This window comes from Mercenaria mercenaria, chromosome 9 (assembly GCF_021730395.1).
Source record: "Mercenaria mercenaria strain notata chromosome 9, MADL_Memer_1, whole genome shotgun sequence".
Taxonomy (NCBI): domain Eukaryota; kingdom Metazoa; phylum Mollusca; class Bivalvia; order Venerida; family Veneridae; genus Mercenaria; species Mercenaria mercenaria.
In genome coordinates this window covers 18,025,359-18,045,858 of record NC_069369.1, presented here as the reverse complement: position 1 = coordinate 18,045,858, position 20,500 = coordinate 18,025,359, and the positions used below count along the sequence as shown (strand labels likewise).

At 32.0% G+C, this 20,500-nt stretch overlaps 1 protein-coding gene across 1 annotated transcript; it reads left to right on the top strand.

Annotated features, from left to right (window-relative positions):
* Positions 1-811: 811 nt before the first annotated feature.
* LOC123547780 (homeobox protein Hox-A1a-like) lies at positions 812-16,907 on the top strand. Its single transcript, XM_045335035.2, has 3 exons — positions 812-1,805; positions 12,391-12,554; positions 16,252-16,907. The coding sequence occupies exons 1-3, from the start codon at positions 1,082-1,084 to the stop codon at positions 16,408-16,410; spliced, it is 1,047 nt and encodes a 348-aa protein (XP_045190970.2). The 5' UTR covers positions 812-1,081; the 3' UTR covers positions 16,411-16,907.
* Positions 16,908-20,500: the final 3,593 nt, after the last annotated feature.

Sequence of the window (20,500 nt, the reverse complement as noted above, 5' to 3'; positions counted from 1 at the left end):
TAGTCACAAAACATAGAAACAAAAGCAAATTTGGGTCTAATGATTACCATGGCTTTCACAGATTTTCTGATTAACGTATCGAATGTTAAATACCATCTGAACATAATAAAACAGACTGATAAACAAAAAACTGTGTACACATATTTTTCCGATGTAATCTTTTACAACAATGAAACTGAAACATCGAAACCTTACAGTAATACTCTTGATATTTGAAAGGAAACCTAGGTAACGCCTTGATATGTTATATTTCCCATTACTTTACCACACTGTTTAATGAATAAGAACATGCATGCGATACGGCACCTGTAGAAATTATATCCTATTAAAGGTTATTTCTCTTAACCAATTGGCCTTAATGACATCTACCTTTGCTAATTCATTTACGTACAATGTTTCTATTAAGATGACGGCTTCTGGAATTCAGTAACGAAATCCTAAATGGGAAATTGATATATTTGTACCGTGTCGCTTACATCCTAGACGTCCGGGAAAATAGCAATGGAGGAATGTCTTTCATTAAAGTGCTTGTTAGCGCAAGTGACATTTTGTGGATTGAAGTAGATTGGTTTTCATTCAATGAAATTGAGACAAAGTAAAGTTGTCATAATCACGAACAAAAGAGGTATGCAAAGATAAATGACTGCTTTGGTCCCGATTGCCATAAACAATATCGTGTTTAAGAAAAATTAACTACGCTTTTTGTAAGTAACAAAAGATGTTTTGATCCTCAGGTACCCATGCGTAAGTCAATATGGCCGATCCAAAAGACCGCTAAAGTTGGCAGCGAATAAAATTTAAACGTAGTTCTCTTGTTTTTGTTCATTACCCAATCAAACTGTTGCGTCAAAATTTGCTATTGACGTTTTTAAAAATAGCTGGTTGATTGACATGCCTGTCGAAGATTAAATGTTAAATAGACCTTTTATATTACAATAAATGAACGATTATGCGAAAACTTACGTAATATGCGCTGAAACCGACGTGGAATTTAAATAGGCTTAAGGATGAGAGATACGAAATAAATCAAAATTTGATAATCATGGATAAACAGGTGATTAATTATTTCTCATGAAGTAAAATGGTTTCAGTTCTGATTCAAAGCGGAGGAATACATGCTGGTTTTAATATAGATAATTTACTAGAGAATAAATCAAAAATGTCAGTCTTGGGAACTGATTTTCAACATAACACAGATTCAGCTTTTAAAAGTTTGAAAAGTGTGCCCAAAGACTCAAGTGCTGGCGACCCTCAAATGCATACTGCGAATGGATTTAACATTAACTCTGGCAGCGCAACGAATACCTCGACTCATCATGTTCACAGAGACAGTGATTTTTGTGCCCAGTGTTTTGACTCATCACCATCTCAAATTCACGATAATTTGTTACACAGTGTGAGGCCATATGAAATGTCAACACAGAATATATCTAATATAAATAACGTGAACACAGGAAATCTGATTAGATCAGCGGGTCTTTCTGCCCATCCGTGGTCTTTCATTGAACCAACAACGCCAAATATGCAATCACATGACATACGAAGTCACCACAATCTTGGGAACTTTGGTTTAAAGTTTCATAACAGTTTGATGCAATTAGACAACCTTTCTAATCTCTCAAGCATACCAAACATTGCCAGTATTGCTAATAATTATTCTCCATTTTCAAGTCTATATTCACCGATGGGTCAGAACCAGATCGCCTCTCAAGTGGTTCCTACGAGATTAGACCATGGGGTTACTGGACCCGCCTTCACGTGGCCATCGACCCGAGGGGCAGGCTTTCTAACCCCTCGATGTCCGGGTAAGTAAATATTTGCAAGGTTGAAGTACCAAATATAACGAGAACCTTGTGATCAATTTTAAACAGAAATGAATACACATCCGCCAAAACGCTGCGTATTCTTTTTTATTTCTTTTTTATATATTTATGAATATTTAGTTCTTACGGTAAATGTTGATTTATATACTTAATACTCGGGCTAATTTATTTACATTTAAGGATGTACTAGTGTAGGTTGTTTTGTGTTTTTCAGGATAACCGCCATTTTGAAAAATGTTCTTTGAATATTTCGTTCCAACAAAAATTGTGCTGAAAATAAATACTAATTTATCAAAATATGGCTAACAATGTACCATCTGAACAAAACAGATCCTACCTGTTGCGAAAATTTTTTTTATTTTTTTTACCCTTATTGTAGGTCGGCATTTGCCTTAATCTGATATAAGATGCACAATGCGGTAGGAGTTGGTAATTTCAAATATCTATTAAAGTAGATCAGGTTTGGTTCGAAATTTTTCTGTGATAAGTTACAATTGAAATAAAAGTTTTCAACACAGAACTTTATATTAACTAGGAGGCATAAATCAAAACAAAAAGAACTAAAAATATTAAAATTATCAAAATTCACCAGTTTTTAAACGGTTTTTACTTCTAAATATATCCCTTAAGTGCACGGTGATCCTCACTTCTTTCTTTTTATTTTTAAGCTTTCTTGTTTTTCATAAAAACAGCAAAATATTTATAAAATCAACAGATTTTTTTTGTAGATTTAGATATATTTTTACATTGAAAAAATAGGATGGGGTAATTATGTTAACATGTAAAAATACATTATGCTTATATAATACTGATATCATCATGTATTCATAGTGATCTGTGCGACCGGAAATTCCTATAGCATTAAGTGGGATATTATATTGTTTTAAAAAGTACACCCCATTTTTTCAATGTTACTTAATTACAGAAATACTTAAACGGTGGGAGAAGAAAATGCCCAATAAAATAAACAAGAGTGCGGTGGCTTGTGATTTTTCTACTCTTACTTGTCTTAGAAACTAATGTTCTTCAAGCTCACAGAGCATGAAAAAAATCTTAATTGTAGAAAAACATTGATCCTACATCCTTAACATTAATTTTGCATTTGTTTACACTTCTTACAAATTGAAAACAAATATGTACTGAACTGAAAGTGTGCAGAATATACATTATGATATGTTAATGCTTCCATACTTATATTTTACCATTTTGTGTTTGTTTCTTATAAATAGCATGATTTATTAGCTCTCTCAGGGACACTAATGTTGATTTAGAAAATGCATTTTTCTCTTTATTTCTGTATTGGAAAAGGTAAAATTGTTCAAATAAACTTTAAAGTAAAATTTAAAAATAATATTTAAAAAATCTGATGAATTATTACGTTATTTGAAAAAAAATGTTAAAATAAACTTTAAAAATAAAAATAAACTGAATTAAGATACATAGAGAAATTTTATTTTGAAAAAATAAATCAGATAGGTTTCGTTAAATTTCAAAGTATAAGCCCGTATTGTTTACAAGGTTTGGTCATAAATCGTGCTTGTAGGAAGGGGTTTGCGTGTCGTTGACGCTAATGGGCTATCGTGTTCCAAATAAGGTGGAAAATTGTAACAGTATGGATTATATACACGGGCAATTAATTGTATTTGTATTATTTTAATACTGTTAAATTCACAAAACTGGCATAATTATGTCAAATAATAATAATTTCATTCATTTTCTCAATTAAATATTGCCTGACCTACTGGTTAAATACCAGCAAACACCCTCTTATAAAGAAATACACAACACTGCTATCGAATTTTTATTCCGAAATCGCATAACTTTACATTATTTAAGATAAAATCACAAATTCCATTCTTTGATGTTTGTTATTTGAAATAATTTATTTCAACAGTGCCCAAAATATATTGGCGTTATAAATTTTAAAATAACAAAAAGATATGAAAAATAAATTAAAATTAAACAATTTTCCTCCTTTCTCTTAAAAAGGGTAGAGTTAGTTACATAAACACATTTGGTAACACACAAAGATTTTCTTTTGCAAACATACCAATGTGTCTGTAACAACGAAGTATTGGGTATGTGCAATGGTATATATGCAGACTATAAAAATGATATTTCAGAAAGCTTTCGTTGACATTAACAAGCTATCTATCACACCGTGGCTTTTTTATTTGTTTTTATCATGGCAAAGTTCCTTCTGTTATAATTTGTTTAGAAACTTTATATAAAGTTTTAGTTGTTTCATTGCTAATTTCTGAATAATTAGATAAAACTTATAAAGATTCTTTACTTCAAAAAGAAAATATGATTTTTTTTATTTTCTGCATAACTCTGGCGAGATTAATTTCGTTATAAATAGGAATTATGCTAATTACACGGTTATGTCTATTTTTATATGTGTCTTCGGTAAGCAGTCATAACCGCAATGCAATAACATCTTTACGCATACTAAAAACTAAACTGATCAGTCAGTCAATGGTGCAGTGTACTTGTTTGTTTTTGCATTGCTATACGTGCTCAATATAGAAACATGGCGTTACCATTGTTTAACATCTTTACACGCTGTGTCATAAGGCATATACGCACTTTTATTAATGAATAAAAAGAAAACTTTTGAACATTAAACTGATGTTTTTGAAATGCCCCAACTCGGAGCAGCTTACTAAGCACAATTATTCGTTATATAAGTTGTAGAAAACATTCTGCATGAAACATTTTGCATTGTATTTCGAAAAGAAGTTTTATTCAGGATCAATGTAGGGACTTCCCTACCTAAATAGTGCTCATATCATATCTTACACCACAATTAAAATAAATAAACAAAATATAATTATTTAATAGCGTGAAATAAAATAAAGAAGTTGCTTTCAATTATTTTCTTCTTTAACCAATGTTGAATCATACACAGACGACATTTCATTGCTACAGTGCGGATTGAAAACTCTTTTACCGCGTGAACACTAGTAAGGATGCGTTCAGGAGTGGGGAGCTCAAAGTGCAAAGGGTTTGGTATACACGTACGAGAGATATATGTTTTCATGTAAAACAAGTTCAGGTGTCCTTTTCAAATATTTTGTAATTATGTTATTGTAAAGTATATTGATACTTTTCATGTATGTGAAAAAAAGCAAATATATTTCAGTGTTGCTTGAAATATTTACCCGAAATCATGTTATGAAACTTGGATAAAAACAATAAAGGCAAAAACATTATGATTAAAAGAATCTACCGAAATACCGAACAGTTTTGAGATTGTTTCTTATGCAAACATATTTGAGCCGTGCCATGGGAAAACCAACATAGTGGGTGTGCGACCAGCATGGATCCAGACCAGCCTGCGCATCCGCGCAGTCTGGTCAGGCTCCATGCTGTTCGCTTTTAAAGCCTATTGGAATTGGAGAAACTGTTAGCGAACAGCATGGATCCTGACCAGACTGCGCGGATGCGCAGGCTGGTCTGGATCCATGCTGGTCGCAAACCCACTATGTTGGTTTTCCCATGGCACGGCTCATATTTTATTTGGGTCGTATCAAACTTTTTGAAAACAAAAGGGTGAGACTTTTATTCTGACCAATGCATTTCTCTACAAAAGGTTACTCTCTGCGTGCTGTACGAATGATTGCATTCTTTTGAATTTTTGTCCTTGTTTTTTTTTTCAAAATATCTTTGGATCAATGTGTTAGACATATTACTTTTGAGAACGTTTTCATTGAAATGTATATAAACCGATTTTGCTTTTCTATATACGGTTCTATAGGAGAGATCGCCGTGACGTCACGCGTTAACATCTGTTTATCTGGTGGTTGGCAAAACAAATGATTTTAACACCGTTTGCGTATTGAATCAGAATTTTTAATTTTTAATAACTTTTTTGCTCATTTATGGATTTTCAAAATTCAAAAAGATTTGAAATACTAACAATCTTCATATTTTTGTATCCAAATATCTTTTTTCAATCAATAACCGTTTTAAATGACATATAATTTTAAAAGAGGCGTAGTTATTTTCACAACCTTTAGAAAAACAGTGTAAGTTAAGCGTTCATAATTAATCCATTTTATTTCGAAATAACAATTAAAAGTAATCAATAAATTGCTTGTTTTATAACCTTTCCATTGATCAAAAAATTATTTATGTAATTTGTGTTTTAAGAAAGTTTAGACCGTTAGAAAAACATCACTGTTTACAAAAAACATGGACGGTCGGCTTCTGCCCACCCGATCACTGTCTTATCAGTTCTAAAAATAGAATTTGTATACAAACACGATCTCTCCTATATAGATATGTATGTTGAATGTGTGTATCTTGTATTTCAATTGTATTCGTATAAAAAGGATTAGGATGAATTCAGAATTTCGAACTCTAAACTGTTCATTATTTTGAATACATTTTTAAAATTAATCTTATGTCATTCCCTTGCAACAACTGTTACCTAGCAATAAGCAGAGGTTTTGAAAATTTGACAATGAATTAAATACTGAAAATGCAATTATGTAATAGAATTGAGCAAAGTTGTAGCTTAAATAGTTTCAGTTTTTTTACATTATTTTACATACATCCCTAAATGGCAACTTGTAAGGATCGTGTAAAGTAACGCTTACTTTTTAGACCGTTGGCGTTATTAGCTTTGTTACACTAAACGTAAGAACAGACATATTGCTAAAAATGATGTCCGTCTTCTATGGAACACAGTGAAATATTTACAAATTATTTGAAATATAACATAAAATCACATGGAATGAATTCAGTGGTACTGCAAATAAAACCAAAGTTGATCTAATTTTATTATATATGCTTAGTTTAATTAGAAGTTGTATAAGTCTTGGTATTTAATTGTCAGTCCTGTGCCCTTACACATCTCTACAATTAATCATTGTAAGTTAATCAAACGGAATTTCTAGTTACATAGGTCAAAAATAATTTCAGGTTTTGTTAATATTATATCCGTCTACAGAAAAGGCACCAAATAAAAAGCAAACATAGATTAACAAATAATTCCTCTATATAAAACAGAACAGAACAGAACAGAACAGATATTTTATTATAGACTTGTACGAAGTACACCGTCTCAACACATAAATACAAGTATATAACATCAACCTACATGAAATATATACACTAAATAGACAATAAGACAAAGCCCGCCCGCTTAGCTCAGTAGGTAAGAGCGTTGGTCTACGGATCTCGGGGTCGCGAGTTCGATCCTCGGGCGGGGCGTATGTTCTCCGTGACTATTTAATAAACGACATTGTGTCTGAAATCATTAGTCCTCCACCTCTGATTCATGTGGGGAAGTTGGCAGTTACTTGCGGAGAACAGGTTTGTACTGGTACAGAATCCAGGAATACTGGTTAGGTTAACTGCCCGCCGTTACATGACTGAAATACTGTTGAAAAACGGCGTTAAACCCAAAACAAACAAACAAACAATAAGACAAAAAGAGTAAAACAACTAAAAAGTAGTTGGACAGAACTTTACAAATACAGCAGCTTGGTACAACAGTTTACATATAGGAGATTAGACAGTTTAGCAACATTATAAATTATGGCATTTCTTACAGCTTCTTTTACAAACAATGATAGTTTCACAAGAATGTTTTCTTCGGTTGATTTTAACGATTATAAATACTTATAATTTAAAATTTAAAAACGAATGGTCAAGCTTGACCCATATAACTGTATCGTGATGGTTATTAACAATTTGAATACCGTCTCTTATTCCCCACTATTTCCTATGTTGAAATTTGCGGTAGAAGTTGTGGCACTTATATTTATGTTAGTATTGTTATTTGCCCAGGTTTCATAAAAATGTAATGTTCAACAGTAATATTTATAAAATCAGTGCGTGATCGCTTGCCCGCAGTTATCCCATGAACATTCAACGACAAGATCGATAGTCCACCACCTGCGTGCTCCTACTCCCGCTGGCGCTCACCGATTATGTACATGGTAAGGGTATCATATACGATCCTCGCATGCTTACCCTTCCGTTAGGGAACTGCTCAAACGTATTAAAGTTTGTGTCAACCAAATGCTTCCACTTTCGTCTTCCCATTTTCAGGTATCTAAAATATGTGAATTTAGCTATACTTGTTATAATTTCACCCGGGACTGGTTCACTTGGAGATCTATGTACCCGCTCGAATCGAATACTTTTGGCCGTTTCTTTGGGGATATTTAAGGCGTCTTGTAAATGTTGCCCCAGTTTCTTCTCAGTGTCTTCCGGTTTCTCTCTCGCGCCATTGCTCAGCTCTAGAACATTCGTGAAAACCAAATTATTTCGCATTGACTGTGACTTGAAATACGCCACGTCATCTGTCCGATTGTCCCGCTCTTTTTCTAGCTCGGCAACTGCTGGCTTGCGACCAAGCCAATTTCAGTGTTTGTACTCTCTACTCGATCTTCGACTCTGAATACTCGCTCCTCAATCTTTTTAGTTCGATCGTCAAGCGCAGTACAGATTGACTTAAGCTCCTTCTCGAATTTGGTCACCTTTCGTTCTAAGTTTTCAATTGCCCCTAATTTCTTCTAAACACCAGTAAGGCGATCACTAATGGACTTCATACATGATAACAGGTCCCGATTAGTATGCTCACTGCTAGATTCTTCCATATTTGTTGGAACGCCGGGCAACTCACATAGATTCAAATCGTCAAAAACATTATTCTCATCATTTTTTGTCAATATCTTCATACAATACTGCATTGGTCTGACTAAGAATATCACTAACAGTTACATTATCGTGCTGGAAAACACTCGACATAGAATCCTCTGACGGGCCTTTTGTTTCAAAATTTTACAACATCGTCTGTTACCCCTTACCATTAGAAACTATTTATTTTTATTATTAATGCTAAAATCCACAAAAAAAGTTTCGCGCTCAGCCCTCGAACTGCTTACATTCTGTTTCTGGCTTTTTCTTTCATCCTTTTTTGTACCATTATGAATCGTTAATCTATGTTTTAACTTATCGTTAAATGCTAAATCCATCTGAAAAACTCCTCAGAAAACTTTATGAATTGATATTTTTTAATTTATTTATTGTCCGATTTTAAAAAGCGGCCATTACCGCGCCATGTCACATGATGATATATATAACTAACATAATTCAACTGTAAATTGCCAGTTGAAGCATCATGCATTCTTTACTAATCACATTGTTTAAAACGTGTCAAGTTTTTTTATGCAAACAGCAACAGTGTTGTGTAGGAAACAAAGGTAAAATGATTCCAATGTTTACAACTAAAAGGTCTTGCGTTAGACACAGAGTATTTTAGAGACAAACATTTGAGCAAAATTATTTTAAGACCGATGATGCAACACCAAAAAAACACGCTGATATGCTTAAAGAGTTTTATCCATGCAACTCTTTATGCGAAATAATTTTAGATTTCTGCGCAATACATGCCGATGTTTGTTTTGTTTCGTTGGGTTTAACGTAGCATCGACACATTTATAGGTCATATGGCGACTTTCCAGCTCTGATGATGGATGAACACCCCAGGTGCCTTTCCGTACATTTTTTCATCACGGGCGGGCACCTGGCTAGAACCACCGACCTTCCGTAAGCCGGCTGGAGGGCTTCCTCACTACATGCCAGTTTTACAGTTGCGACAAACCTTTTTGACATCATTGTAATGTTACCCGTGTTAATGAAAATCATGGACATCAAAATATGTGACAATTTGATATTTATCCAAGTCTGTGGATGGTGATTCATTCAGAGTCCGCGATCAGATTCATTTAAACAGGAAAGTAATGCACTGAATTATGTCTACATGTTTAGAATCTACTGCACAGTTTATATTATTGAGCTGTTTATTAATATAAACAGTAACGAGGTTGTAATAAACATTACGTATTAGAAATCAAACATTATAAAAATAAATGCAATAAACACTAACTACATTCAGCCATGGCAGGTTTCATATAACTGTCCCCGAAAATACAACGTGATTTTCCATCGTTGCTCATGGCTTTACTTGTGCGTTGAATTATTATGTTTGACGAACCTATTGCACCAGGTTTTGCGGCTCAGCTGGTGCCCAGTCTTACTTGAAATAATAAAAAAAAATCGTTTCTGTTATTGTATAGTTTCATGTACTGTGTACTTTTAGATAAAAAGTTAAACAAACAACAACATTCATAAAGATTTTCTTTATTAAATGGCCACTGTTGCAATGTTATTGACAGTCGTTTCCGTGATTAAGTGGTTATTACACCCGTTTAATACGTCCTGAGTTCAAACATCAGCGTAAACAGTTTTCTTTATTAATTTTCAATTACGGCCGAAGAACCATTGTATTAACATTATCAATAAACAGTGATCGTCTAATTCCACTTTAATGCTGAGCATTATGAACAAGATCACCCTGCATCATCTACAGCATGCAATCTCCAGCATGCAACGTGCAGGATGTAGTACGAATTGTTGGAATTGTTAAGAAAGCAAAATATGTTAAGGCCTTTCGCCTAAATGGTATATACCATAAAACAATAATGAAAAGAATTATTATTATTATTATTATTATTATTATTATTATTATATGTAGATCAATAGCTGCAGTGAATATTAAAAGAAAGAAACGATCAAATAAAACTGACAGTACTTTAAAGAGCTTTCTTTAGATATACATTGTTTCCGTAAAATATCAAAAAGAAATATACACTATATAAATTGATTAAGCCAGTACAGTCGCATTCCTTCTATTTCGCATTCTTTTCTTAAATATTATTTCCAACTGAATGAATTTATAAAGGAACTATGTCTAGAGCTCCATAAATCACTTTGGTTTTGCTTTTATTTGCAATTGCTAACAAACAAGATTTGCATGATTGACCGATCATGTTTTTCGTTTTCTCGCGGTCTTAATAATAAAAAGGACAAAAATCATAAAAATATCGCCAAGAACGCAGCCTCCTAAATCAAAACCATACAACAGTGCAGACTTAACAAAACTTCGTATCTTGCCGAAATATTTCGTATTATTTAATGAACATATTTTGAATATCAAAGCTGACTGCTAAATAGAATTGTGCAATTCGGGAAATTCATTTATTTGAAATCATTTTGAAAATTTTACAATGTACAAATTAAAGGTCCATTACTAAGGGAAAGTGAGTTGGCATTTTTTTTCATAGCCAGTGCATAGACTTCTGCAAGACACTAAATAACGAAGATTGGCAGGTCAAAATTTACAGAAGGTCTTTGGAACTCAAAGAAATGTATGTGTATTATGTTGAAATTTCAATGAATCGACAGAATGACCCCCAGGTCTTTTTAACTTTCTTCATACTTCATAGAAAAATAATTGTACATATACTGCGATTTATTTCGAATTACTACATACCAACTTTCATTTTCCAATAAAATGAAATAGTTTCTGTGCTTTTTAAAAGAAATTAAAATGTTCACTTTCCTTAGTATTGGACCTTTAATGACTAAATTGCAATTGTTCAATAAGTATGTGGGCCGTTCCATTAAAAGACCTTTATTATTGACATGATATAATCATTGCATCATAAATACTTTAAAAGACTGAACAATCATTTTTTTTATGTTCATGCAAAACCTAGAAACTAGTATATCATTATATCATGTCACTGATACAGGTTTTCTTAAACTATCCGTTATTATTCACTTATCTTAAGCAAATCAAATTCTACCATATTGTACAAAGAAATATTATTTGTGTTGCCATGGCAACCGAAGTCCCAAAGCACACATGCATCGTGGGAATACAGAGGCGTATAGATAAAAGGCCCGTGATGAAACCAAAAATCCACGGTTAAGTTATTTTTCAGTAAACCATTTTAGACTTTTTCAAGATATTCAAATATAAGATGTTTAGTTAGTGATACGCATTTTTATCGCATAAATACACGCAATGCGCGACGACACAGTGCTTTCATAACACCCAAAAAAAAAACATAAAACATGTTTCTAATGAACATGCTGTCATTAAAACTATAAAAAGGAAATATATTTTTCCTTTCTTTTACTTAATAGTAGCTCTCTATTTTTTTCACAAACGTCTATATTCTGAAACCAGTACCATTACAAAATTTTACAAAATTCTTCCAAAAGAAGCAGCTATAAGCAATAAGGTATATTCTTAGAATCATAATTTATTATATCTTTAGCATACCAATATGGTAACATACATGTCCAAATATCAAATGTTTATTAATGATAAACGAATAAGGTGGCTAAAGACCAAGCTGGACATTGAGAAAATGTGATTGAAAGATATGGATAGCAAACTAATGAAATATTCTTAAATTGGAAGTCAAATGAAAAAAAAAGCTTAGCTTAATGAGAGTGTACAAAGATAATGGTAAGATGGTTAGGAAGATAAAACTTCACCGTTTTCCTTGCAACATAATATATTCTTGCGCAAGACCTTTATTTACTCACAATAAAGTAGATCAGCTGCTGCTGCTGTTGTATTCTCTAAAACTACGATTACATTCCTTAATCTTAACATACATCTTAAACTTCAAAACGTCTTTTATTTGATTGTTTTTACTGAAACAGTTTATTGACATTGAATGTACTTTTTCAGATACTGGCTTGTTTATGCCATCATACAGAAAACCAAAACGTGTACGAACTGCTTTCTCTCCAACACAACTTCTTCGGTTAGAGCATGCCTTTGAGAAGAATCATTACGTCGTTGGACAAGAGAGGAAAGATCTTTCAGCATCCCTCAACTTATCAGAAACGCAGGTTAAAAATGTAGCTTAACCACTTGATTTGATTATTGGGGTGTATCAGTAAATAATTGAATGAAGAGATTCTTAGTATATTGTCACCATAGTACTTGCCGAATTAGGTATGTGAAGGAATTTTTTACCGAGGGGCAAGTTTGGTGACCACGTGTGCTTAATCCGGTTTTTCTACTTTCTAATACAACTGTGGTTGTAGTAACTATGTTTGTTATAATAAGAACAAAAGTATGTTTTCACTATGATACCAATTTTGGACATATACAAATGTTGCTGAAATATTTGCCCCCATACTGCATTCAGGTAAACCTATAATACCTGACAGCGTATATCGAAACAATTGGCAGGAAACAAATTTATAGGGATACCGGACCTCTCCAGAATTTCAGAATCAATTTAAACATTATTACTTGGTTCAACATAATCTTCTATTTGAATTAAATTACATGACAAAAACAGACATATTCAGCTTTTAAATGAGATTATTCACAATTATTTTCATTTAACGATAACATAAATGTTTCAAGATTACGTGCATATTAATATAATCTGATATCTTTATCTTTGTCTAACATGTCAAGAATGTATCTTATATAAATACAAGTTTAAGCTACAGGTGTGCAAGGTAGTAGTTAAAGAGTTTGCTGAACGCTCATAAAACCCAAAATTTACTGGAAAGTAAATAAACAACAGAGCAATACCCTCTACTTGTATTTGAAGTTCGATTTAGTAACCTGATCCTGCAACCTATAGAAATTAGGTTTCACTATTACGGCGCTTAGCAAACATTGATTATAAGCGATCATCCCTTATTATACCATGATGCCATACAAACTACAACTGAGTAAACATATTTTTCAAGTTTTAGAAATGAAATATATTGAAATTATACGAATAATCAGTAAATGAGGTCACTCGTTTGGCATGCTGAATAGAATATGACGCTTAGATGTTCAGGAAAGGGGCGTATTTCCTTTAAACAAATTTTGTGAAAAGGTTGCACAAAAATGTTTAATTACTAACTAATTCTTATCTTATTAGAGACCTTTACCTCACAGGTAGAGTTTACCTAAATATTGAACTTATGTAGTAATATATGTAGCTATATGTAGCTAAGTAATGCTCCTTATTAAAATGTCTCCTAATCTTGAACGTTTGAAAGCTGAGTCCATGATGACAAACTTCAGACAGGTAGTAAGAGAATAAAAGACATAATTATTATGTTAGAACTCTACAATAATGAATAAAATTACTGTATGCTACACACTGAAACAGAAACGCCGATCGGCTGATAACTGTAAGAAAATAAGAGATTTAAAATCATTCATTGACATATAACATGATACCTGCAAACTTAACACGCATTATCGAATGATATATGTTCTTGGATATAAGTGTCACCGTCTTATTTAAGACTATCAGAAATGGCGCAACCAAACATTGAAACTATTTTTAATGAATTGAATGTTGTAGGTGATAAATAACCATCTGCAAGATCTAATGATATATCTATAAACCTACGTTACAAATATAAAAAGAACTTTAGTAATGGAAGATAGAAAGAACTTTCTAGAAAGCCTACTCTGAAACGGAAACAGATTGCACGGTCTGAAATGGTAAAAGTTTCCGACAGATGCTTTTAAAACACCGTAAATCTTGATACATAGACGTGTTTGTCAGATGGCATGAAAAGTGGACTCCTGAAGATTCAAAATCTACTTTATTTTGTACAGAGTCTTTACAGATTTTTGAAACGTTAATGTAAGAAATGACACGCCGCATGCCACATACCCATTAATAAAAAATTAAAAAGAGCCATTAGCTTTGACACTATCCCCCTTCCTTAGCTAATGTTACAATTAACCGCCTCATTGCAGAAAATTACTTGAATTTTAGGGATTATAAAAGCCAATTATGTCCATTATATCATTATAAATAAATTACATAATTTCACCAAGGAGACCATAGTTTTCAATCTCAATGACTTGATGTAAAACAAAATGCATTAAGCTTCCTTTAATATAGTAATTAGATTTTATATAAATGATCTGTCTACCGAGATTTCAAAAGCTTGAACTCTTCTTAATATTTATTTGTGCATTATCTGAATGTAAAATGTTTTTGTCGCAAATCATATCAGTTGCATCTGAAGAACATTGCGGTAAGAAAACTTAAATCTTTCTGGAACAATCGGATGTTCTGATTTATGCAAAAGGTTAGACATAAGCTGTATGGCTATTATATAACTGTTATTCAAATATGATAACGTTCTATGCTACACTGAGTGCATTCTAATTTATATAATTACATTAATTACTATCTACGCCTCTAAGTGTTTGAAAATTAAACTGAAGGTGTATTTAAGTCTTGATTAATCACCGTAACTGCACCGATGTCAAATGTCTTTCATTTCTCTTTTATCCCTATTGTAAGGCTTATCACCGTGCACTGATCTGAAAGACTATATGCTCACTATTTTGACTTGCAGATCATAATTTTTAACTTGTCAGTACATTACGATCTACTCAAATCTTTGAGATAACGCCTTCGGCAATTCATTAGTCAATCTTTTGATCTTAATTTGGAGTGTTTATCCTTCATTTTAGGCAAAAAGTTCTCCTGCGTTAGGTTTTAATTGCTTCTAGATTTACTCAGTTCACACGACCGATGGTACAACTTGAACGGAAACATTTTCGTCCTTTTATCACTGTAAAGATTTAGCTTTATTTAAATATAATTTAAGAAATTAAATGAAATTGTTTCTTAAAACTTTTGAAGAGCCGTGGGTCCTTTGGCACGGATTATAAAAGTTCGCGAGAAAATCTCTGTTTTCTATTCACCTATATCTGTGGGCGTTCCAACAACTGTCTTATGGTCATGCCCTTAAGCTACAAAATTATCTTCTATTACCTCTTCTATTACTACTAATTGGTAAATCCTCTCCAAATTTGAAGCTTAATCATCAATGTTTGAATATAATAAAGACTGAGAGGTCAAATTCCAATTTGCCCTAAGTTACGCTTTTTGTGCGTGCAGAGACCTATTCATTATTCATTAACGAGACAAAGTTTTCTAAACGAGTTCGTTCTGAAACGTAATGTTCGCGTTAAAAAGACATTGGCACGTTCTAAAATTAGTTACCCTCTCAAATAAATTCTGTTAGCTAAGAGTCAGTTTTGTCACCGTCCGACTGTTCGTTCAAACCACTTGTACAAACTACACTGTGTCGTTCGTAATTTTTTAAGCATGTTTATTACATTTTCCAGATTTTTGCCTCAGTTTCATTTAAAATCTGTATAAAAATGTTTTAAGAAATCGGTCGGACCCGTTATTATCTACTACGGGAAAAACGACAGTGTTTTGGTTTGAGAGAGAAAAATTATAGAAAATGGAATTTTGAAGAATTTGAATCGCAATGTTTCCTATTTAGTAGTTTTGAGATGTCAGGTGCAAAATATTTAGGAAATTACGTTTATAGATAATTTTTATAAGGTATTTCGAATTTTTGGAATTTTTATTTTTCATAAATAGACCACATTATCGTAGAAATAACAAAATTGTATTTTAAAGTCCTTTATTATTTCTATGATACATCTTCAAACAGAATGCAACTTATATTTCTATATTTAATGCCTTATCAAAGCCCTGGTTCTGAATTGATTGCGTTTTCAAATAAACATAAATATAATATTTTTCAGGTCAAAGTCTGGTTTCAAAATAGGCGCACAAAACATAAAAGAATGCAAGCAGAAGACGAGATGACGTCATCATTGTCACACAGATATATTCCAAATGATCCGCAACGTAGCACTGGAAGTACAACACCAAGTCTCGAGGATGTCATCATTGATTCTTGACGACGACGCCATTAATGGTGATGCAATTGTTACTTGACGTCAGCTTCCACTTTCACGTTCTAAATACTATGGGTATACTTGACATCTGTTAGGGCAAAAGAAATTAGATGTTTCAAACGTCTAGTGTTGACGAAAGGATACGTAAAACAATAATGAAGCTGCGAGTGTTGAATGAAGAAAGTACACGGAAATGATGTACATATATTCTGTGTTTCGACCTTCGTTACATGAATGAATGGTACAAACCGGTGCTATCAAAACAGTATGCAATTGAATGCATTATAAAGTGGTGTATGTACTGTAATTATTTCGTATATAAGCATTTACTGCAAAAAATGAAATTCTAATTTATGTTCAAATATAGTGTATACATTTATTATTTCTGTATAAAAATTAACCATGTTTTAAATCTTAATAAAAACATTTGTATTAATTTTTTATGTTAAGTTTTGTAAATAATTTAATGTACTTTGTATGAATATATTACATATAGTTTTTGTGAACTCCTTATCTCCTTTACTGATACCTTCAATGACCGTAGGAAAACAATAAACAAAGAGAAGTTTGTAACTTGAAAAGGGAATTGAACAGTACTGCCGTATTTATATAATGCAATGTCATATGGCTCCAGATGCAGTGCTCCAAATAGAAGCAAGATAGTTTGTTTACATATTTGTAACTTATACTCCTGTTTTCCTCGATTTTCGTTAAACGTAAGAAAAATGTCATTAATATTAATTATATCTTCCTCAAGAACTCTATTGGTGTTAATAGGAACTTTTTTGAATTCTCAAACTATCTTGATGTGTTTAGAGATGATTGTCAACGCACGAGTTTGATAGTAATGTTTGGTCAGTTTGAAAACCAAAACGTTTTCATCTAAATCTTGATTCACTTGTTTTCAGGATGATTTAATATTTCGCAATTCAAGAAACGACTTTGGGAAATTATTAGGAAAACATTGGATTGATATGCTTTATAAACTGTACCACGGGACAAATATCATAAGATTTACACCAAATAGTTTCTGTTGTGGATTTGTGGTTCAAATAGTAGGCCTTCTTACAGTCATTTCATTACAAAAGTATAACCACTTTCATTGTTTCCCCAACGCCAAGCCGTCTTTTCAAAGATATTCTGTCAGACATAAACATACAATATGACCAATATTGTATATATGTATCACTGTTACAAAACAAGATTTGCAAAAGGCACGAGCAAAGCATAATTATAATCCATGACAAGATGTTAGTAAAATGTCTTGATAAGATTCTATTTTGATAAGCACACTTTGTAATACGAATCAATGTTAATAACTGTCTTTGCCCATATATAAAACCATAAATAGGTAATGCAAATTACAACATGCATACATATTAGAAAAGTATTTTTTGCTTCATTTGTCTCTATAAGGGGTAAAATGTATTATGTTTGCTTTTAATGTAAGATGATGACATCGTTGTGCCAAAATGAGCATTGTATAAAGTTCTTTCATTTTCCACGTGGTATAATGTATTATGAAAACTGAATATTAAAAAGACATTTTAAATAAAGATATATTAGAAAAGAACCATCCAAAAGGTGTTCTTTAACTTCCACTTTTAATACCTTTGTATGTGATGAAATATTATTTCGGACGAATGTGTGTAACAAGTGTAATAATGTTTTGTTTTCTCAATTTATCAAATATTGAACAGTGAAAAAGTATTAGACATATTAAACATGATATGAAAAAAAATGACACTGAATATTATAAAAGATAGCAAATACCAACTTCAAATAGGGTGTTGAGTTTTTTCCAAAGGACACCGCCACATTCAGTTTTGGTTTTCTTTCTGATAGTCATAAAAGTCATAAACAGTATATTGTAAGCTAAAACTCAGTGTACTAACATCTACTCAAATAGAAGATAGTTTAGTCCAAAAATAGTAAAATTATTTACTTTTAAAGCCTTGAATGTTGTGTGACAAATGTCACATAGCACTTGGACTCGGTGTTGTTATTATTTTTGGTTCTTTTGGATCATAGGTTTCATTCAATGTCACTGTTTAGGTCAATGTTTGACATGGGATCCGTGACATATTTCATTACCCCTCAAGCACAGACTTTATCAAACCGAGTAGCATCGCCTTGGAATGGTTTAGAAACATGTGATTATTTTCCAATTTATGGAATTTTCATAAATTATTAGCAAAACTACTTGAAGGTCTTCGTTTTATCTTGGTTTAAATACTATGTAAGAAAACTTTTATAGAATATGTTTAATATACAGCACAAACAAATGCATTCGAAATTAATTTTAAAACTGTCATACAGAGAATATTTTCTTGAAATGATGTAAGGTCGCCAGGCGCCATTTCTTTCAAACTCTAGATAAAAAAGTGTGCCATTTGATATCTTGCCATGAATAAAACTTAATTATCTTAAACATTTGACATATCGCGTTACGCGAGGTCTTTAAATGCTTTATATCCTTAGTGGTACTATGTCCTATCTTACGATATCTACTTAATTTATTTCTTAATGACTTTGGACTCTGACATAAAAGCTCATTAGGTGGGCTCCAGTGTCTAACCTTTGATACCCAAGGTTGGCCATAACAGGTAACTAACATGTGATACGGGCCATTAATATATTGTTTTTTAAACGTTTATTAATTTTGGCAGGCTTTGAAATTGTCAGTCATTGAAAATATATAATACTTAGCAGTTCCATGACGCTATAAATCTCTTTTAAGTGTCCAAATTTATTAAAATTTCATTTTAAGTAGAACACATGTTTTAGAATGGAACTTCATTCTTGCAGAATTTATTTTATGTTTGGCATTTGACTACAAATTATGATTCGGAATATATCCACCGATATTATGTGTATATATAATTAACCTGTGCACATATTAGTTATTAATAATAACCCTTTGCAAAGCATAGAACACAGACAATCAAGTAAAACTAGTCAAAAACTAGTACCGTTTTGTCGCTTTTCGTTTCTATCAAATGTTTTAATTTAACTTCTAACGCACACTGCGAAGAAGTTAAAAAGAGAAATAATAAATACAACCTTAACGATGTAACAAATTGACAGGTGATTATTTAATACGATTAAGCAATGTTAATCTCAAATAAACAAGCATGATCGTAATTTCAGTCACATACCTTCACTATTCCCTTCGAAATTGTTAAGTCGATGCTATACAAATACATACAGAGAAAAATTTACCTTCTGCGTCAATATTCTTAGGAGTTCTTTCCCTTGCATTATACATCATAGAATGGTTCACCTTTTTGTTACTGTTGTTCACAAAATTTTAGATTCTAGTAGTGTCTATTTAAACTTTGACTGCTTAAGAAGGTGATGTGTAACGCTCTATGAAATTTTATTCGTTAAAATCTTTTAAACCTTCTATAATTGTATTACATATTCAAAAAGTATATTAACATATACTTTTAATGGGTTGATTTAAAATTTCTAAACAAATCAAATCAAAACTGATTATAATTTATATAACTAATCAAATAAAGATCACTAAATCAAATACATCTACATTTAAAATATCTAAAACAACGTCAAGTCATATTTTACCAAGTCTTACAGCTAGGTGTTACCCCTGTATCTAAACATTTGACTGTATTTAAATGAAGTATGACATTCCCTATCTTATGGAACGGTATCACAGAATTGTTATTTCAGTCTTCAAAGTCATGTTATGCCCTTATATTTGTATTCACAAGGAGGTATTTCCATTAATCATATAAACAGATCATACAAATGGAGACAAACCAGTTTGTCCAGAATCATCTAAAGCGGTGATAAGTGTAAAAAATGCCGTAAACTATAAAGCCCTGCTCAAAACCTTATCTTTTGATAGCCATAATCTATAATATTACTTTTGCTTTCTCTTTATTTTTGTATGATTAAATGCCCTTTCCAAAATTATATAGGTTTTATACTAAGTCTTTCTAAATTTGATATCAAAGATACAAACATTTGAAACATTTAACGAACAAAAGTTCATACTGCAATTATTAATCATATATTCTATACTGTATTCAAGCAAGAATTCGTGACAGTCATATTGTATAACTATTTG

What these genes read in the sequence shown, in the direction of transcription:
- LOC123547780 (XM_045335035.2), top strand. Translation starts at nt 1,082, where the DNA reads ATGGTTTCAGTTCTGATTCAAAGCGGAGGAATACATGCTGGTTTTAAT. An exon ending in TCTAACCCCTCGATGTCCGG is followed by an intron (nt 1,806 to 12,390) that starts GTAAGTAAATAT and finishes GTACTTTTTCAG; the next exon opens with ATACTGGCTTGTTTATGCCA. An exon ending in TCAACTTATCAGAAACGCAG is followed by an intron (nt 12,555 to 16,251) that starts GTTAAAAATGTA and finishes AATATTTTTCAG; the next exon opens with GTCAAAGTCTGGTTTCAAAA.